Source organism: Rhincodon typus, unplaced genomic scaffold, assembly GCF_021869965.1.
Source record: "Rhincodon typus isolate 14 unplaced genomic scaffold, sRhiTyp1.1 hic_rhity00001982, whole genome shotgun sequence".
Taxonomy (NCBI): domain Eukaryota; kingdom Metazoa; phylum Chordata; class Chondrichthyes; order Orectolobiformes; family Rhincodontidae; genus Rhincodon; species Rhincodon typus.
This window is the reverse complement of record NW_025967620.1, coordinates 1-22,071: the sequence shown is the minus strand read 5'-3', so window position 1 is coordinate 22,071 and position 22,071 is coordinate 1. Positions and strand designations below refer to the sequence as shown.

Below are 22,071 nucleotides of genomic sequence, written 5' to 3'. Positions count from 1 at the left end.
TCTGATTTTTTCTTCACAGATGCTGCCAGACCGGCTGAGCTTTTCCAGCAACTTCTGTTTTTGTCCCAGAAAGAGAGCTCTTGTGTCTGTGTAAAAATTGTTGAGTCTGTGAATGTTTTAAAAATCTCATAGTTTAATCTTTTCCCCCAATATTGTCCTCAGTCTTTAGTTTGAGCTTTTAAGAAGGCCTGGACTTCAAGAAGGCCTTTGACAAGGTGTCGCACAGGAGGCTGCTGAGCAAGAGCCCATGGTGTTAGAGGCAAGGTGCTAGCACGGATAGAAGATTGGCTGTCTGGCAGAAAGCAGAGAGTGGGGATAAAACGGTCTTCCTCAGGATGGCAACTGGTGACAAGTGGTGTTCTGCAAGTGTCATGGTTGGGACCACAACTTTTCACTTTATACATTAATGATCTAGATGAAGGAACTGTGGGCATTCTGGCTACGTTTGCAGACGATACAAAGATAGGTGGAGGGACAGGTGGTATTGAGGAAGCAGGGAGGCTGCAGAGGGATTTGGACAGGTTAGGGGAGTGGGCAAAGAAGTGGCAGATAGAGTACAATGTGGGAAAGTGTGAGGTCATGCACTTTGGTAAGAAGAATAAAAGCATGGCCTATTTTCTAAATGGGGAAAAAATTCAGAAGTCTGAAGTGCAAAGAGATTTGGGAGTTCTAGTCCAGGATTCTCTCAAGGTAAACTTGCAGGTTGAGTCACTAGTCAGGAAGGCAAATGCAATTGTGGCATTTATTTTGAGAGAACTTGAATATAAAAGCAGGGATGTACTAAAGCTTTATAAGGCCCTGGTCAGGCCACATTTGGAGTATTATGCGCAGTTTTGGGCCCCGTATCTCGGGAAGGATGTACTGGCCCTGGAGCAGGTTCAGAGGAGGTTCATGAGAATGGTCCCAGGAATGAGAAGCTTAACATATGAGGAACGTTTGAGGACTCTGGGACTATACTCATTGGAGTTTAGAAGGATGAGGGGGGATCTAATTGCAACTTACAGAATACTGAATGCACTGGACAGAGTGGATGCTGGGAAGATGCTTCCATTGGAGGGAGAGACTAGGACCCGAGGGCACAGTCTTAGAGTAAAGAGAAGACCTTTTAGAACGGAGATAAGGAGAAACTTCTTCAGCCAGAGAGTGGTGAATCTATGGAATTCACTGCCACAGAGGGCTGTGGAGGCCAGGTCATTGAGTACATTTAAGACTGAGATAGATAGGATCTTGATTATCAGGGGGATCAAGGGCTACGGGAAGAAAGCGGAAGAATGGGGTTGAGGAACTTATCAGCCATGATTGAATGGCGGAGCAGACTCGATGGGCCGAATGGCCTAATTTCTGCTCCTATGTCTTATGGTCATGTGGTCTTATGGTCTTAAGTCTTGTCACATATCCAAAGACACTGCTGGTCTCGTCTTGCATTTTAAGTTACTGCAATGGGATGTTGACTGCTGATAAATAACAGTAACAAAGTTAATCATTACTGTCATATCACCAAAATAAAACCTTAAAGCAATTCTGCAAGATATAACTTATTAACCTGTTTTAGCATGATCCTTCACATTTTATAATATATACTGAAGGCATTTCGTTCTGCTTCTCTCTGGAAAGTTGCTATGTTATCAACTCAAAGAGGCTTCAAATGAAATTTTATTTTCAGAGAGTAGAATGTTGAAGATTTCAAAATGTTTATATTTAATCTACATTTTGACTTGTCCTTCAGAGTGGTTGCCCAGAAAAACATATCTATGCTGTGTTAAGCGCAGTCATAATATATTTATTCTTCTACTATATTAATACTTACTAAATATCGTCCTCACTCCCTACCTAGTTAAATTTAAATGATCAAAAATAAACAAATTACTTTAAATCTTAATTTTGCATGAATTCAGGTGGAACCACCCTCAAGTAGTCAAACCACTCCTCCCACAGTTTTTGAGCAATGAGTGTAGAATGATTTCACAGAATAGGTTCGAGTTGAATCCTCAGGTATATCTTAGTCAACTGAAATCTTTTATAAAAGGAATAATCAATGGTAATCTGCTTGTTCTCAATTCAAATTGTCCTTTTGAGATTAGGCTGTAAAGCTACAGCAGAGTTCTGCTTTCTGACCCCTGTTTGATCAATGGTGAACTAAATGGCAATCTGTATATCACAAATCATTTGCTGTGATACTAAGCTTTAATTGGTTTCTTGAATAAACTTTTGTTCTGTGACTAGAGTCAGAAAACTTTCATGTTTTATTCGCAATGCAGTTTGCTGTGATTTGCTTTACATGTTTAACAAATGCATCAAGACTTTTCTCATCACAATTTCGTAAAGATAACATGCAGAGTTTTCACAGCCACGGAGTGGAGTTTTGGAAGCTTCTTAATGACCGGACTCGGTGTAAGTTGGCTGTCTGTCCAATAGAGATGGACATTCAATTTAAATGATTAAAGTCCCTATTAATTTTCCTGGGCCAATGGCATTTTGCTATGGCTGGAGTGATCCCTCAGTAGTGCCCATTTTCCCAAATAAGCTGCCGTGCTACAGAACTGGCAGACGTCTGATGGGGCCAAAGACATCTACCTCTTGCCTACCATTCTTAATTGTTTGCCTCTGGGATTTTTGTCCAATCAGGGAGACTGCCTCCAGGAATATATCTCTCACAATAAAAGCAAAATACTGCAGGTGCACAAAGAAGAGTCATACTGGATTCGAAATGTTAATTTATTTCTCTCTACATGGAAGCTGTCAGACCTGCTATGTTTCTCTAGCACTTTCTGTTTTTATTTCAAATGTGTCCTCCAATGTAAGTCCCAGCAAGTGCAGGCCTGGAGCCTCATTTGGTGTCGGTATTGGAGTCCCAAAGCTCATGATAAAATCTTGCTGTTTTTAAAAATGAAAGATTTTTGTAGGTAAACAACCTGAATCGAATACCTCTAAGTAAGTGGGCTTTATTTTGACAAAGGAAGAAGACTGTATAGAAACAACAACAGAAATTGCTGGAAAAGCTCAGCAGGTCTCGCAGCATCTGTGGAGAGAAACCAGAGTTAAAGTTTCGGGTCCAGTGACCCTTCCTCAGAACAGTTCTGAGGAAGGGTCACTGGACCTGAAATCTCATTTCTCTCCACAGATGCTGCCAGACCTGCTGACCCTTTCCAGCAATTTCTGTTTTTGTTTCTGATTTCCATCATCCTCAGCTCTTTCAGTTTTTATTTAGTATAAGACTCTCTAGGACATGTGTGGAATGATTGTCTCAGTTGAAGGCACAGTAGACAAATACAGTGGACAGTGTGGATCTGATCTCAATTGTGATTGAATTGCTATAACTGCCTTGAGCACCCCTGGAATTAAGAGGAGAAAAGTTACCTATCTCTCTTCAGTAATACTCGTTGCAAAATCTGCATTTGCACTTCGCCTGGTCAGCCAACTTGTTGGACCTGAGGAACAGACACTTTTGTGATATGACGCAAGGATATTTATCTTGTTTGAACTATTCTCTAGCAGACATATATAATTTGAAATAAGAAGGAAGAAGCTATTTAGTTTATAATTGTGATGTGCTTGAGCTTTAAAATCTCTATCCAGTTTGCAGAGGATCGTATTTATCGACATTTGGACCCGGCACTAGCCTTTCAGCTGGAACTTAACCGAATGCGAAACTTTGACCTCACTGCTGTTCCCTGCAGTAATCACAAGATGCACCTGTATTTAGGTGCTGCCAAGGTGAAAAAAGGAGCAGAGGTCACTGACTACAGGTTCTTTGTCCGAGCAATAGTGCGACACCCTGACCTCATCACTAAGGTGAGGAACCTAGGAGTTACAGAGCATCCATGTACAACGTTTTCATTGCAGCTCAGCATATAGTTTGGTTTAGTGAAAGTGTAATTTTGTCAATGAGCATGGGTGGATCTTTCACACCAAGCGTTGAATCTAGTCCAGCCAATGTAAGATGAAGAAGGTGATTGTAACATTAGAGGCTTGAACAAAGAAAAAAGATTATTTGATCTATCTAGCATGCTGCTTCCAAAGACCATGTCGAAAATCTCCCCAATCAGGAGCCCTATTTCACCTGTTTCAACCCTTGAGAGAAAGTTTTGTACATGCACTCTCAGATACCCAAAGGCAAAATAAAAACTGGAATTTTTGTCATATAGAATTCTGTCATGTTTACTATTGATTGTCTTGGTCGGTTGGCAGCATTTTCTATTGCATGAACTGTGGTATCCTCCGCAATATTATTATTCTTCTTATACATATCTTTATAGTCTCCAACTCCACTTCCAGGTATTAAAACTGCTTTGGTTTACACAAGGCTTCTTTTTAAAAGATCAGACAATTAAACAAATGTGGCGCGGGAAATTATATAAGGTAATGCATGGTTGTATAACTGGAGAACTAATTCAATATTGTATTAAAAGACATAATGGGGTAGAAAGAAAAAAGCAAGTTAAAGAAATGTCTTTGCAGCTTTATATGATGGCTGCATTTTATATGATATCCTAAGCATTTACAAAATATATAGGGGCGGCACAGTGGCTCAGTGGTTAGCACTGCAGCCTCACAGTGCCAGGGACCTGGGTTCGATTCCAGCCTCGGGCTACTGTCTGTGTGGAGTTTGCACATTCTCCCCGTGTCTGCGTGGGTTTCCAGGTGCTCCAGTTTCCTCCCACAGTCCAAAGATGTGCAGGCTAGATGGATTGGCCATTCTAAATTGCCCATAGTGCCCAGGGGTGTATGGGTTATAGGGGGATGGGTCTGGGTGGGATGCTGCAAGGGTCAGTGTGGACTTGTTGGGCTGAAGGGCCTGTTTCCACACTGTAGGGATTCTAAGATAAACTTCCAATTTAGTCTAAGGCAGGAATGAGTGTTGCCCTATGAGGAGAAATTGAATAATTTAGCCTTGTGTTCTGTAGCATTTAGAAGATGAAAGGTGATATCTCAATGAAGCATTTAAAATTTTTGAGAGGTATGACAAGGGTGAATACTGGGACAATGATGTCTTGCCTAGATGGTCTAGAACACTCTGAGAATCATTTATGACTGAAACAAGGAGAACCTGCTTCACTCAGGGTACTGGGCCTTTGAAATTCCCTACCTCAGACAGCTGACGATGCTCAATTCTAAGTGCGTTCAAGACTAATCACCAGATATTTAGAGACTGAGGGAATCATAGGATATGGGGATAGTGCGAGAAGTTGGAGCTGAGGTAGAAGATCAGCCAAGGTCTGATTGAATGGCAGAGCAGGCTTTAAGGACTAAATGATCACCTTATGTAAGAAGGGTGGAAAAGGAAATGGAGCCTGAGTTCCATTCCATATTGGGCAAAACAGAGCTTTATATCATGAAGAAAAATCAACATTGGAATGAGAGTGAATTCTTACAGTAAATTTTAAGCTACCAGCATTCCGCTTACATGCTATTTCTAATCTGCTAATTTGCATACATGACCTTACCCTTCAATGGGAAAATGGGATGAATTTGATAACTTTTTCATCTGTCCTTCATTATTATTAGTCATGAGATGACTCAATATAAGGCAGTCTTTTGGGACACGACTTGGTGAGAACTTTCCTTATATTAACTATCAAGTCCTTTTAAGCTGTTCCTCAAAGGTGCACTTTGGTCAGGAAAGGAAGAACCATGTCAGAGCTACACCCCTGTAAGGTGAATTTGGACTATGAATTTGTAGAGGCCTCAGAGAACCATTGTTTAGTAGGGAACTGGGAGTAAACATAAGGATATTCTGATCTTCCAAAAATTTCGACAGTATTAAAAGCATCTATTTTAGAATTTGATTTGCTGTGATTTCAGTCTTGTGCACTCTACACTTTGTAGGAAGCCTCTTTTGAATATCTACAAAATGAGGGGGAACGTCTGCTGCTTGAGGCCATGGATGAATTGGAGGTGGCTTTTAACAAACAGACTATCCGCACTGACTGCAATCACATCTTCCTCAACTTCGTGCCAACTGTGATAATGGACCCATCCAAGGTTTGAAAAGTTCCGACTTATTGTGGTTGTCTGATTTGTTAGTCCAAGAATGTTTTCACTTTCTGTCATTTAAAGCCAAAGAAAAACTTTTTATCAAGCAATTATTTTGCTTTTTACTTCTGGCGAATTCCAATGATTTACATGAAATTATGCATGAAACAGGAAATTTCTGCAGATCTGCAGAGGAACTGTCTAGAATATGTCAAAGAAGTAGCTACTTTAGATTCATGGTATCTTTCCTCAGAAATTACTTTCTCTTGTAATCCAAAGTTGGTACAGTGATAGTGCTGTACTTTGTATTTGCATAAAGTATTAGCAGTCAGTAGAGCAGAACTCCAATGTTAATTTTAGTAAGTCTGATTTGGCTATATTTTGCTATGATTTTCAGTGGGAATGTCAGCTGTCTGCTGTATGTTTGGATTCGTCTCACTTAGTCTAAACCTGCTCACAGAAATAAGGGGTGGTCACTGATCTGTCTTTTTTGATTATCTCTGGTCTCATAAAAATTCTGAATTTGTATAAAGGGCTCTCAGTCGCCATCAACTTGTAATGTGCAACTTATTGAACTGGTGAAGTCACTAAAACTTGGAGCACCTAATTTGTCAATTGAGAGCCACAATTTGTTTGCTTCTCTGAAGAAAAGCACATCACAATATAAGTCGCCTGAGGTTACAATTTTCTCTGAGGCCAATAAATTGTGGTTTTGTTTTGGAGGTGAGAGTTGTCAGCACTATACTTTGCTGTTTTTCTTTATTGAATATGGAGGATTTTATTCAAAATAACTTACCAAATCATAAAGGCGCATTATTGCTTCCCTTCTAAGTGCTGACAGTACAACCAAAGGGATGTCTGAATTTTCTTCCACTAAAAAATCTTTTGTGTTGTGTATATTTGACATTATAAATTTTTCAATGTTTATTTTCAGATTGAGAAGTCTGTCCATGACATGGTGATGAGATATGGGAGCAGGTTGTGGAAACTCAGGGTCCTGCAAGCTGAGCTCAAAATCAATATTCGCCTAACCCCCACAGGAAAAGCAATCCCAATCCGTTTGCTCCTCACCAATGAATCTGGATATTACTTGGATATGAGCCTTTACAAGGAGGTGACAAATGCCAGGACTGGACAGGTAGATGCTTGTTGAATTATGGAGGGTACTTGAGTTTAGAAAATGTAAATGAATGCTAAAGCTTCATTTCCCAATTTGCAAAGGTGGAGAAACAATCTTGAAATAGCCAAAAATTGCAATTGTTTTAAATGTGAAACAACAAAACTAAAAGGCAGTCTCTGTCGAAAGAATAGAGGAGGTATTGAAGATGGGACCTTTTCATTACAAGGCAGGATATCAACAATGGACAGGAGTTAAAAGGAACAAGACAAGGGAAAGAGAGAGAATCTTCATATGTGCAAAATGTGGAAAACAGGCACTTATTATATGGCAAAAGTATTATTGGCATGAGACAATAGAAAAAAAGGATGTGGAAACAAGTTAAAGCCTGTAAGAGAAGCAGGAAGTGTTTGAATAGCTGAAGGAGTTCAAGGCTTGGGCAGGAAGAAATGAAGTCTTAAAATCAACATTAAAGTGAAAGGTCTACAAAGTATCTCATAGAAAAATAGGTGTTGCTCCTGGAATATGCAGTCACCGTCACTGGAACAGCCTAACAGGCAAATGCCAGAGGGGAAAGAGAAGGGGAATTGGAGTGACAAATGAAAGAGATCTCAGACTCACACTTGCAGACATAACAGAGATACTCAATTAAGCATTTACCTAACCTGCTTCTGATCTATCTTCTATCGAGAAGACTGCACCACAGCAACAAATGCATCTTTTATTTTTGAGCAACTATACGTAAATTGTTGTCTTATCCAGAAGGAACATATGTGGCTTTGGATAGGGAGGGGATGAATAGGTGTCTTGTGCTTCTGTACCTGCATGGGGAGATGTTAATGGAAAGGAAACATCTAGTAGGAGAGTTTAAAGGGATAGTCATAGTGTGAACGGTTCCTTTAGAACACAAGAAAAGATGTAATCATATTGGAGGTGGTGGAATTGATGGAAGATAATCTGTTGAATGCACAATCTGATGGATGGTAGATGGGAACTTTTTCATGCTTGTGAAACAGGGAACTTGAGAGTGTAGAATCACAGAAGCAGAGTGGGATCTTTTGTTAAGCCAGTGGAAGATATTTTGGAAGTTCTAGTATAAAGATGGCATAATTTAAATGAATCAATTTGTAGTGGTCAGACTCAGAAGTGAATTGAGTCCATTGACAATGAGCTGGGTGGAAAGAAATACAATCTAGATAGGTGTATGAGCCATAATAGATAGGTGATAGAAAAGCTTAGGAATATTGCTTTTGTGCTGGACTCCTTTAGAGGAATAGTGAAATTATAATAACTTTGAAGCTGTCTTTTTATGTCAATTTTAGCCATTTTCTTCTCTGTTAGTTTTACAGAAATTAGATCCTTCTGAGCCTCGCATATAACCACAAATTGCACTTGGCTTCCTGGGATACTTTGATCATTGGATTCTATACCAATACTGATTCATTTTCCTTTGAGGAATAGTAACAATTGTAATTTGTCTCCTGTAATGGTTTTTAGATCATGTTCATTTCATATGGAGAAAAGCAGGGACCTCTCCATGGAATGTTGATGAATACACCTTATGTCACCAAAGATCTACTCCAGGCAAAGCGATTCCAGGCTCAGAGCCTGGGAACAACCTATGTCTATGACTTTCCTGAAATCTTTCAGCAGGTAAGCTATTTTTTCAGCCTCAGTTAGCAATTTTCTCTTCTCATTAAAGGTGTTGAATTCTTTTTGAGGAGCAGTTCCATGGACAATAGCATTTTCTGCTATCTTGTGGATGTCAGCATGCTTTAACCCATCCCATCCTCACGTGAATCTGTCAAGACCCAGTATTCACAAGTTCCTAGTCAAGAGTGAGAATCCTTTGGGTAAATAAACAAGCTACAAAGTGAAGATGTGTCAAGTTGAAAAAAACATCTTCCCACACATTCATGTTTGAATTATGTTACAGGAGAATGTATTCAGTTGATGTTAAGGGTAATGAGGTGCACATTTTGCTTGTTACTTGCCTGTTTTTATTGTATGTGAAAAGTCACCACTTGATATGAGATAATACATTCTCCACAGAGGTGGATTCTGTTTCATGGTGCAGGACTTCTAAATATAGAATATATGTCTTAAGTACCTTAAACCCTCATAACTGCAGAATACATAGCAGATTTAAAACAAAACTCTTTCCTTTTTATCTGGCACAGCCTGTTTTAATACCTGTGTATATGTATTGTAAACTGGAAAGTCCATGAGGAAACCTTTCTGTCACATCCCAATGAGATAAATTAGTTATTTAAATAATTTTGGATTATATTCTGGATGATATTTGCATCAGCATTCACTTCCTTTCTTCTCAATCTTTGCCCCCGTTCTTCAGATGGAACCCAAATACATGGCCACTGGCTGCCTCCTGGCAAGTTGTTCATGACTACAGATAAATACAGTGTTTCCTCAGCCAATCTCCACTTTTCAGTAACATGTGCTGAACGGTGATCGAGAGTGAGAAATCTAGATTCACTCTTTCCAAGTTACTGAACACAATTGTGTTCCCTGAGCTCAGGTCAGCTAGTTCAGCACAAATGAAAGATCTTCATGGTTTGTTTCACTATGCCACATATTTTATTTGGTCATTAATCTGTTTGAATCTACCACATGATATGCGGTGTATCTGATTAGCAATACTGACACACTTACTAAATCTCAATCAAAAGTTATTTAACTGATCTGAAACTTCATTTTTCTGTGTAACAATAAATCTGTTAGAAAAGTTAGACTAAAAAGGTTTCTATCTTTTCTTTACCTTCTCTGGCCAAGGCTCTCTTTAAGCTGTGGGGGTCTGATGTAGAGTGTCCTAAGGAACCATTCCTGTGCACAGAACTTGTGCTAGACTCTCAGGGTCAACTCGTGCATATGAACAGGATTCCTGGAGGTAATGAGGTATGTACAGTTCACTACTGTTAAACTGAGCAACCTGAAAAAGGGTCCAAGACCCAAAATGCACAGTGTGGCTAAAATTGAAAACAGGAGAGAAGAGAAGGTTCAGATAAAAGTAGTGATCTAGGTGTTGTGAAGGGCACGGTATCATGCTTTGAATTGGTGAACTATACAATCTTCCTCATTATATTGAATAACAGCTAGATTTTGCATCAGCTTGGCACAATTAATATGCAGCTTTACATCAACTAGTGTGGTGTGTGAGCATCTGTGGTCCTAATTTCTTGTTTTTAACTATGAAACTAGAGAATGTAAATGTGAAACTTCCTCATTTAAAGAAAATTTGTATGGGAACATGTAAGTACCTGGTAGGAATAAAATAATAGCAAAAATGCATTTATCTCCTTAGAGCTTAGAATCCGATTCTAATTTCCAGCTCTGCTTGCCGCACTTTCACTGATGGTGTTGTTGAACAATTCTAGTTCTCTTTAGAAATCTTACTGTTAGATTCATTGCTGATTCTTACATGCCACTTTCATGTTCTGTACAATTCTTACTCAGACATTTGTTGTCCTCTTCCATATCAACCTACATTTCTTCAATCTTTTACATGATAATACTCCTCTAGGTATTAAATACGGTTGTGTTGGACTTTCCCTCAGGTAGGAATGGTGGCCTGGAAAATGAACTTAAAAACTCCGGAATATCCTGAAGGACGTGACATTGTTGTCATATGTAATGATCTCACTTATAAGACTGGTTCATTTGGCCCCGAGGAGGATTTGCTGTTCTTGCGGGCATCTCAACTAGCCAGAGCGGAAGGCATTCCAAGAATCTACATAGCAGCTAACAGTGGTGCCAGGATTGGCCTTGCTGAAGAGATAAGGAATATGTTTCAAGTGGCCTGGGAAGATCCAGATGATCCATACAAGGTAAATCTGTTTTCCTTCTCTCGCTGTATCAAGAATTGCTCAATTCCAGATCACCTTCTTTCCATTGAGTGAGTGTAAGTCCTTAAATGACTGAGGCCCTTGCTACCTGTTGGGAGAGGTTCTTGCTACCTGTGTGCATGATTAACAGAATGGCCATGTGCATGATTAACAGAATGGCCATGTGCATGAGTAAACTGACAAAAACACCAAGATGCAGGAACCATTCAATTTACAGTAGTGAAAAGGAATGTGATGTCTAATGGCAGACTGTGAAGGATAGACATTTTTCTGTGCAGTTGATTGTGTGCTGCCTGTCCAATGTTAAAGCTATCTCCAGAATCTGGAAACAGAAAAGGTGTGGAAAGGAAAGATAAGTTGTTGCGGTCCAAATAGGAGCCTTAGCACGGGTAGACTTTGAACGATGTGCTGATGAATGGAACTGAGGAATTAGGGTTCAAATTAAAACAAAGAATCTCAAAGGTGGTAATCTCTAGATTGCTACCTGAACCATGTGCCAATCATCATAAGAGCCAAAAAGATTACAGAATTAAACACATGACTCAAAGAGTGTTATAGATTAGAAGGGATTCAAATCATGACTAGCTCTTTAAGAATGTGGCAACTAGGAAAGTTACAGATAGTATTTGATTAAAAGGAGAAGCATAGTGGTGTGGCATGGTGGCTCAGTGGTTAGCACTGCTGCCTCACAGCACCAGGGACCTGGGTTCAATTCCAGCCTTGGGTAGTTGACTGTGTGGAGTTAGCACATTCTCTGCATGTCTGAATGGGTTTCCTCTGGATGTTCTGGTTTCCTCCCACAGTCTAAAGACGTGCGGGTTAGGTGGATTAGCCATGCTAAATTGGCCCGTAGTGTCCAGGGATGTGCAGGCTAGCTGGATTAGCCACGGTAAATGCAGGCTTATGAGGATAGGGCTGGGAGATAGGTCTGGGTGCGTTGCTCTTTGGAGTGTTGGTGCAGACCCATTGGGCTGAACAGCCTCTTTGCACAATGCTGGGATTCTGTAATCTTGAGGATTAAGAGTGTTATAGAAACCAGCAAAGGGTGACTGAAAAGTTTAATTGAAGAAAGAGAAGATAAAGTTTAAGCCATGAAAATAAAACAGATTGCCTTTTATAAGTGCACAGAAAGGAGGAGGGTAGCTAAAGTAAAAATAGTCTTAGAGGCAGCGATAGGAGAAATTATCATGGTGAATCAGGAAATAGTAGCGATTAAACCAGTAATAATTGAATAAATGTTTTGACAGAAGAAGACACAAATTATGTGGCAAAAATAGATGGTATCAAAGGGCCTAATAAAAATGAGAGACATAAGGTAATTAACATTAGCAGAGATTTCTCAGGAAATTAAAGGATAAGGCCAACTGTCAGGGAAGTGGAGTTGAGATAAAAAATCAACTCTGATTTTCTTGCATTGGACAGTGGGCTAGAGGGCTAGATAGTTTATTCCTATTTCTGTTTCTTATGTTCTTTGCCGTGCATGATTAGTTGGGTATGTCAGCACTGTGGTACTGTTACTGGGCAAGTCATTTGGGGACCTAGAGGAATTTATTTTAAATCCCATCTTAGTAGCTGGAGAACTTAAATTATTTTTCAAAAATTGATTTAAAAGCCAGTTTTGATATTGGCCATGAAACTGCTACATTGTCATTAAAATACATCTAGTTTGCGAATGTCCTACAGGATTGGAAATCTGCTGCCCTGGCCTACATGTGACTTTCAGACCCACATAAATGTGGTTTCTTCTTAACTGCCCTCTAAAATGGCCTGGCATTGCCACTCATTTGTATTCAAACTGGCAGCTGACCAGAAAATTAGGGGTGATAATCATTGCTGACATTTGGTTGCCAGTGACACCCACACTGTGTGAATGATTGAATGACTCATAGTACAGTGCTATAATGTGTGGATCAAACCAAATTTGGCTGTAGCCTTTTTTAAAATTATGAACATATTAACAGTGATAGGCGGGTAAAGAATCTCTGGTTCATCCTGTCTGGTTCACTTAACTGCACCACAATGTGTCCCTTTCCCAACCCTCAAAGTCACGTGACTGCCTGCCAGAGGCAAACAAATTAGACAAAAAAAAAGGCAAATTTGCGTGAAGATTTCTTGAATCTGATGCACCTAAGTAATCATCAGTTGTGCAGAAAATTGTTCTGACTCTGAATTCCCTGAAGTACCTACCTTTTGTAAGAGGGGATGTCCAGCATCCAGAAACCAGTACAGCTAACTCTATTAATACTGTGTAAGTTTAACTAAAAAGGTTGTGTAATACAGTTGGCTCAAGGCACTGATTGGATACACAAGGAGATGAAAGCTTTTATCATTTCAGAGTGATAATTATAATATTTCAGTCAGTATTTCCCCTCCATTAAAATAAGTCTTATTTTATAATCAAAATTTGATTGCATTGGACAATTAAGACAATTCTTCAATGGATCAAGGATACAATTACATTATAATTTTGTTTGTGACATTTAGCCCTGAAGCACTGAAATTTAAGTAGACCGTTTGGATTATTCATTTATCATACTTCTTTTCAATAATCCATTTTATTTGTCAGGGCTTCAGATACCTATACTTGACGCCTCAGGACTACACCAGAATTAGCCCCTTTAACTCTGTGCACTGTGAACATGTTGAGGAGGATGGAGAGTACAGGTGGGTATTATATGCAGGAAAATTTGAATATCTGAAACTAATGCATAGTCAGCATATATCCAAAAGGAGAAAACCGTGTAACATCTCTGGTTACACTGATGAACAAAAAATTGAAGTGAGTGACAAAATTGGAGCAAAGCTTTTATAAAGTTCTTGATTATAGAGTTTTAAAGATTCTTTCACTCTTCAAACAACTGCATTGCAAGGAAACCAACTATGTGTATCGATTTTATATGTTCAGATTATCTACCCCTGTCTGAAGCAACTGGGAAAAAAGCCAATCCAGTTACTGATTGCTAATCAACATAGCACCTTGAGCAAAGTGCTGGTTTACATGCTGGAGACAATGTGCTTCATCATTAATTAATAACTGTCATTAGCTACTGAGGGCAATGTTCATTAAGATACCGTTTGGCATTATATGCTTAAGGCTTTTAAGGTGACAAAACAATCGTTAGATGAGATGTTTCCAGTTCCAGACAGGACCACAACCAGGCATTATAAATATAAGACAGTCACTAATAAATCCAGAAGGGTAGTTCAGAAAAAAACATCTTTGCTCATAGAGTAACTAGAATGTAGAACTCCCCATCACAAGGAATAGTTGAGATGAATCAAATAGATCAACTTAAGAGTCAGCATGGGAAACACATCTGGGTCAATGGAATATGTTGATGAGGTTGAATGAAAAAAAGGTTGGACCTGTTAGACAAATTAGACTGTTTTCGTGTTGTAAATGCTATGTATGTAATCGCTCATCAAACCTTATTCTTCCAAACCCAAAGATTGTGGAGTTGAATTTTTAAACAGAGGTGGACACATTAGTTAGTTTGCAGTTTTGCCAGCATGTTCCATCTCTGTCCATTTGGCACATGTCTGTTTCTGGTACGGACTGGGATGGCTATCCATTCACATGCAGCAGGTAGCCACTTTGGCCCTGACCAGAATGAAAATCCAACCCATAGTCTACATTAGATCATTGCAATTGTACTACATACTAGATACTTCCTTGTATCAGTAATTGAAGGGTGATGGTTCGCTCAGTTGGCTAGATGCCTGATTTGTGATGCAGAGTGTTGCCAATAGTGTGGGTTTAGTTCCTATACCAGCTGAAGTCACCACGACATCGTGCCATTTCAATATTGCCCCTTGCCTGAGGCATGGTGGCTCTCAGTTAAATCACCAGCAGCCAACTCTCTGCAATGAGAGAAAGCCTTATGGTCTTCTCGAACTATGGCCACTTTATTATAGGGTAGAGGAATCCAAAACTAGAGGGCATAGGTTTAAGATGAGAGGGAAAAGATTTAAAAGGGACCTAAGAGGCAACTTTTTCATGCAGAGGGTGGTGCCTGTATGGAATGAGCTGCCATGGGGCGTGGTGGAGGCAGGTACAATTACAACATTTAAAAGGCATCTGGACAGGTACATGAATAGGAAGGATTTAGAGGGATATGGATCAAATGCTGGCATATGGGACTAGATTAATTAAGAATATCTGGTCAGCATGGACAAGTTGGACTAAAGGGTCTGTTTCTGTGCTGTATACCTCTATGACTCTAATAACTTGATTTAATATTATTGAGTTTTTCTTGCAATGGCTACATTTTCTTGCTACTGTGAGTGAATCCATCCATTAATAAGCCATCTGATATGAAAGTTCCTGACATGGCTAAAACTTGTCTTCAGATTCTGGCTCCAGTTAAATCTTTTGCATAAGTCCACAATCAATGAATATATCTAGTATTGTTCAAGGGCTTATCATCTCTGAGTACCTTGTATGCTAAGCCATACCTAAAATCATAACAAGCAAGAATTCTTTCCTTTGGGGACTATTTAGCTTTGGTAGTGTAATATCAATGTTTTCTATTTGTGCATGACTTGCTTTCTGGCACTTTTTATTTGAACACTTTTATGGTGAAAGCTTGGAAGTTCATTCAGTTCTATGCTAGTGGCATGGCACATTGTTGTACTTATTCTAGTGCAATGGAAAGGGAAATTGGTTCTATCTGTTATTTGCCTGACCCTGTTAAAATTAAATGCCAGCAACCCAAAGAAATATTGCGTGGAGACAAGTCATTTTCACAAATAAAGGGAAGGAATCTAATTCATGTAAGAACCAACACTTGCCTTAAAGGGATATTAATAGATTTAGACTGTGCATTTTACACACATTTCAACTAAACTGACCAATCCCCATCCCAACTCCCTACCTACACTCATCTTTACTGGCTCCAACCCACCTTCTTGACCTGTCCGTCTTCTCTCCACCTATCTGCTCCTCTATCCACCTTCCATCATCGCTTCCCCTTCTCTCTATTTATTTCAGAGTCCCCTTCCCCTCCCGCATTTCTGAAGAAGGGTCCAGACCCGAAACGTCAGCTTTCCTGCTCCTCTGATTCTGCCTGGCCTGCTGTGTTCATTCAGCTCTACATCTTGTTATCTCAGACTCCAGCATCAGCAGTTCCTTCTGTCCCTCAACTAAACTATTAACTGAATTGTGATGGTAGTCATCAGTTCTCTTTAAATGATATGGAAGCAGTGGGTATTTTGCTATGCTGGACTATTTAGGTAAAATGTTCTAAACTTTATAGTTTTTAGCCAAACATTACATGCATTATCATTAGTGATAGCCCCTTAAACAAAATTAGCTGTGCAGGAAAGGCCATGTGACCTTGACTATATTTGATTTTTTAGATATGTTATAACTGACATTATTGGCAAAGAGGAAGGCCTGGGAGTGGAGAACCTGCGAGGAGCTGGAACCATTGCTGGAGAATCCTCCCTTGCTTACAATGAAATTGTCACCATCAGTCTGGTAAGTGTGACAGACTGTGCTACCCCATAACCCAAAATTTACTATTGTAACACTCACAGTAAGTCAGATGTCAAATAAGGATATGAGCATAATGTCATATAATCCACAATGTGGTGTTCTGCTATTTAAATGGAGCTGCATCCCGATACTGTCACAGAGTAAACACAGTCTTAAGTCAAATGCTTAATTAGTCAACTTTGAAGACTGCAAAAATAATTTCAAGTTGTAGGGTGGAGATCAGTTCATTCTTTTTGAGTACGATCCTGGAAAAGAGGGTAACAAGTATCAAATGTTTAGAGAAAGAAATAAATTGTGAAACTGAGTAAATTATCACCAAAACCTTTTTATTGTTATCTAAATGAACTTTGAAACAGTAAAATGTCAGTGTTTCTAGTCAGAGGAAATTTTTGTATTTGTCTTTTTTTAATGGAGTTGATGTGAGCCTTGAAGACCTGTTGGGAAATCGGTGTCCTAGCTTACACCTAATGAATGTAACCAATGCAACTTGACTGTCTTCAGGAGGGAATTTGTTTGAAAAAATGTAATTAAGTATGTGTCTGAAACAGTAACATATCCCAACCATTAAACAAACAGTAGAGGAGGACTTGTAAATCTATGTTAGTTTATCTCTCCATCTATATATTCTGTGCCTGTGCACTTCTCTCCACTTCATCTGATGGAAGGAGCAGCACTCCAAAAGCTTGTGATTTCAAATAAATCTGTTGGACTATAACCTGGTGTTGTGTGACTTCTGACTTTGTCCACCCCAGTCCAACACCAGCACCTCGACTTTATGATAGTTGTTGGAGAGGACACGACTATGATGTACAAAGGCTAAAAAAATCTACTTTCTAAGACTTGGAGCACAAATTGTCCTTCATGCAATTCATAATGGATTGCTTAATATGTTTTAAATATCTCTATTCATTTTTTAAATTGGGTTAAAAGCTTCATTAAAATAACAAAGTGTAGAATTTCACTAATTGGTGACAAATACATTTTAAAGAAATTTCTTCCCCAGTGCCAGTCAATATCGCTAATAGCTAGCAGAAAAGGCCATTAGTCATTCATCCACATAGTCCATTTATTATTTTGCAGGTGACTTGTCGTGCAATTGGAATTGGAGCATACTTAGTGAGGTTGGGACAACGTGTGATCCAAGTGGAAAATTCCCATATCATTCTCACTGGAGCCAGTGCACTGAACAAGGTCAGAATAAAATGTACTAATTCCCATAGTAACTGACACAATGTACCAAAGTAGAAGCAAAAATCCCATTTGAACCTTTGAGCTGAATTTGAATCACTGAAATTTCCATTCCCACAGCCTTGACCATATGATGAAATGGAATGGGCAGATGTAGCATCATGGGGTTAGACAATCCACCTGTACAAAGAACAGGAAACAGGGGATGCCTCCTTCACTATTCTCCAAAGAGGACGTGGTTCGCGTAGTGAGGTCAATAATGGAAGTGAAGTTTCCAAAGATTAATCTGGGGTGCTGTGCTTTGATCCCTATGACCTGTATTCAAATCCTGCTCGGAATGATGTGATGAAGGATTGAGATCAGCTGCTGTAAGAATCCTAGAAAATTAATTATGGACTTGTGCCAATTTGGAAGTGAGCAGAAAAGGCACACAAAAAGAGCTGCTTCTGAATGAATATTGAGTACTGGTCTCCCTCCAAGAACATAAAGAAAGCTGATAAATGCAGTAAGATGCTGAAGCACATTTTGGGGAAGTAAAGAGGAGATTTCATGTAGAAGAATGCTGTTATCTAACGTAGAAGTGCTTTTTGGTCATTGACAGCACACACACACATTTATTTCCCAGAAAAGGTTGCCCACCCTGATTTTTTTTATATTTACTGCCATAGGAGTTGGCTTTTAGGTTGTTATATTTTCCTCTGACTGATTTTTAACTAATGTCAGTTTGTTTCTGACAGTGTAAACTAACTGCAGTTACCTCAGACTTAAATTTGTGTTTCTAAATATTTAAGGAAAATGATTTGACTTTCTCTCATTGCCAGCATATGTCCTACATTCCATCAGGTTCTTGGTCGTAAAGTGTACACATCCAACAACCAGCTAGGTGGAGTGCATATCATGCACAACAATGGTATATCACATACTACTGTTCCTGATGACTTTGAGGGTGTTTATACCATCTTACAGTGGCTATCGTACATGCCTAAGGTATGATGATGCAAGTTTGCAGCAGAGTTGTGTAAAAATAACTTGTAAAAGATGGAAAAAGATTAGTTTAATGCCTTCCACATCTCAATTGCGTGTTAACTACCTACGCTGAACTTTGCTGGCATGAACGTTATCTGTATATGGAACAGTTTATAATGTGAATTGGAACAAATCTGAAACAAAGTTCATGATCATTATTCTGTCGTATGTTTCTGCAATATGCTTCCTTGAAATACGATAGTGGGTGAAACTGTTCAAACAAGTTTACTTCTTCACAGATAAGAAAGGAAACTTTTTAAGGACAGTTCCCCATGACCCTCACCATTAAAAATTTGATAAATGTTTCAGACCTACAGAAGCTTCACTCAATCACAAAGACTTTTATTCGTTTTTTAGAGGGGGTGAATTTCTTCACCGCCTTTGTTTCACCAGCTGTGAGGTTTTAATGGGCTATGTAATAAGGTTGTCAAAAGTCTGATGCAGGATATTCTCACAGGCCTCTATCTTTCCAAACCTCCTATCATAAAATGTGTTAAAGTAGATTTTTAATCTGTTTTTCTACCCTGGGAAAAATGAAGCTTCCAATCAACATCTCCCTATAGTTCAAATGCAAGAAATTAAACTTTGTTCTTCGAACATAAAGTCCACTTAATACCTGATAAAACTACACATTCTTGGGATGACCAACCTGGCATTCTCCTTTTTATGCTTTCACATACAAACTGAATCTAGATGTCTCACCAATTTGTTAACATTGACACAACAGAGGATACATCGAATGCCCCCTTTGCAATATGAACGCTGCTGGAAAGAAATTCTTTCCTAGGAATTTTTTTTTAGTGCTTCTGACCTTTTGTTCTAGTAGTGCATGTTTATCCGGAAACTCCCATCAAAACTAAATGTCTGTCCGCTCTTGATACTTTGGCTGTAACTTTAAATGCCAGCACAGAGGGAATTTCCAAATGAAATTTCTGCAAACAATTTGTTGAATTCCCATTTTGCTCTCTTCCATGGTATGATCCTCAGTCTTTCTAAATTTGTTAAATTCTGATCATGCCTCATAAATCGTCGTGAATCATTGTTTTGTTCAACCTTATCCACTAATTTAACAGTCAGTCCATTCTTCATTCGTGTTCAAATTAGTAGGTTCCAATTTGGAAAAAAAAACTTTGCTTTTTATCCTGTTTTTGCATGGTAAGAAAAATGCCAAGGCCATTTCTTGTTTCCCCTTTGGTAAAGAAGTAACTCCAGGTCCCCACGGTGACTTCATTCTTTCACTGTCCATAAGGCTTGCTTTCAGAAAACTGGAATGGGTAATTATACCCCAAAATTTAACATTTCAACTCAACCATCCTTTCCCAACACTGTTATACAAGGAAGGAAAAATGTTTTTGAACAGATTTAAAATCCATATTTTTCGTGAGAATTTTATTTAATTTAACCAGATTTCATAGAACTTTTACCCTCTGTTTGGTTGCCTGACATATTTATATACCCAATTCATGCACACTTACTTCTTAATTAATATGTCTATCATCTGTTCCCTTGTTCCATTACATCTTAGGCATCCCTTCAGACCATATTAGACGGTAGCAATATTGATAGCTTGTTCCTACATTGTTGTTCCAAATGTAAAACTCACATCCTTTCCCTGCCCCTCTGTAAGGGAACTAACTCCGATCAGATTAAATATTAATTTCTATCAGGCTCTGTTGTTCTCTCTCTTTTAACATGTTGGATGAATGCTTGTTTTATTCGGTTCCTATAGAACAACACGAGTCCAGTGCCTGTAATCACCCCGAAGGATTGTCCTGAGAGGGAAATTGACTTTGTCCCCACCAAGGCTCCATATGATCCTCGTTGGATGCTGGCTGGCAGACCTCATCCAAGTAAGAGAAATGTCATTATTCTGGACAATAAGTGATGTTTTGATGAACAGCTACAGATTAGCACATATCATTTGGGTCTAAAACTTCTTCTAATTTTTTACAATTATCCCATGAGTAAAGCTGTCGCAACTACATTGTGCTACTTGTGGAATGCATGTAATGTCTGGGGCAATATCTAGCAAATGCTGTTGGAGAAAGGATAAGCACTGAAAAGACTGTTCCACTTCATGACTTGTTGAGGACAACTATTTACTTCTTTTGTGATTTTTCTTCACCTGCAGATATCAAGGGTGCCTGGCAGAGTGGTTTCTTTGACCATGGATCGTTCATTGAAATCATGAAACCCTGGGCACAGACAGTAGTTGTGGGAAGGGCAAGGTAAGAACCAATAAATTGTCATCTAGTCTGATGTCTTGAGGCTAAAGATAGGGAAGAGACCACCAATGCAGCTCAGAGTATGAAGGAATGAAGAGGCTGGTACATAAGACATTAGAATTTACAACAAACTTTCTATCCTGAGGGATAGTGTCTCTAAAAGACACTTTGGCAACTTTTTTCTTAAAAATGTAAACAAAAAGTTGCAATCAGTCTTAAGTCGCTACCAATTTTGATCTCTCCAAAAGGCAACTTCAAAGGGAAGATTGTAAATTTTTTTTTATGTTTGAAACCACACATAATTATTTGGGTTAAATGGACAATTTATCTGATAGTAGTTAATGAGGAACTATTGTAATTTATGTAACTTATTTTTCTATAAGGCTAAATTTTCTGTCTTTCATTCTCTCCTGTCTTCCAGCCTATATCCCTCATTGTTTGTTCAAAACCTATTACATCTCTAACTTTGTACAGTTCTAAAGAAAGACCATTGACCTGAAACATTAACTCTTTTCTCTACCAATAGATGCTGCCTGACTTGCCAAGTATTTTCAGCAATTTCTGTTTTAGCCCAGATTTCCAGCATCTGTAGTATTTAGCTTTTCTACTACTTATGCTCTTCGTAGAAAAAAATTAATGAGCAAAACTGTGAAAGATTTATGTGTACAATTGTATCTAGTATGTGCTCACTTTATACAACAAAAATACATTGTTAAAAAATCCTGACTGACAATTGAAAAATGTCTTGGAATAAAGAAACATTTAACTTGCAGACTCTTGAGCACACCTTTCTATTTAAATCTTTCTAGCAATTGTCTGTCCTTGCAACAGCATTACCTCTAAATGCACCATGAGCAGAGCTGTGGGAGATCCACTACTGCTTAAAAGATAATATTTAGTTCAAGTGATCCTGAATTTGAGTGTCTGATTACCTTGCCAGGTTAGGTGGGATCCCTGTGGGAGTTATCGCTGTGGAGACTCGGACCGTTGAATTGACAAACCCAGCGGATCCAGCTGACCCCGAATCAGAATCAAAAGTGAGTAGGTGATCACTTTGGAGAAGGAGTGTTTTAGATTAATTGGGAAAAATAACAGCTTTTATTGATGGGAATGGCTAAGCTGCCTGAATCGGTTCAGACACCTTTGGCTGCACTAATCTTTAGGTAGCTGATCTTTACTGAGCAG

General features: G+C 38.9%; 1 protein-coding gene across 1 annotated transcript in view; it reads left to right on the top strand.

The window, feature by feature from the left end:
• Positions 1-21,923, top strand: part of LOC125481399 (acetyl-CoA carboxylase-like) — a gene marked incomplete at its 3' end in the record, with an annotated part of 24,439 nt that extends 2,516 nt beyond the window's left edge. Inside the window, exons 4-16 of the mRNA XM_048592891.1 lie at positions 3,577-3,792; positions 5,827-5,982; positions 6,908-7,111; positions 8,588-8,743; positions 9,881-10,003; positions 10,663-10,932; positions 13,517-13,614; positions 16,309-16,429; positions 17,528-17,638; positions 18,479-18,622; positions 20,391-20,511; positions 20,793-20,889; positions 21,827-21,923. Of these exons, the coding sequence (XP_048448848.1) occupies positions 3,577-3,792; positions 5,827-5,982; positions 6,908-7,111; positions 8,588-8,743; positions 9,881-10,003; positions 10,663-10,932; positions 13,517-13,614; positions 16,309-16,429; positions 17,528-17,638; positions 18,479-18,622; positions 20,391-20,511; positions 20,793-20,889; positions 21,827-21,923 (1,914 nt within the window). The remainder of the gene's footprint in view (positions 1-3,576; positions 3,793-5,826; positions 5,983-6,907; positions 7,112-8,587; positions 8,744-9,880; positions 10,004-10,662; positions 10,933-13,516; positions 13,615-16,308; positions 16,430-17,527; positions 17,639-18,478; positions 18,623-20,390; positions 20,512-20,792; positions 20,890-21,826) is intronic.
• Between the last annotated feature and the right edge of the window lie 148 nt (positions 21,924-22,071).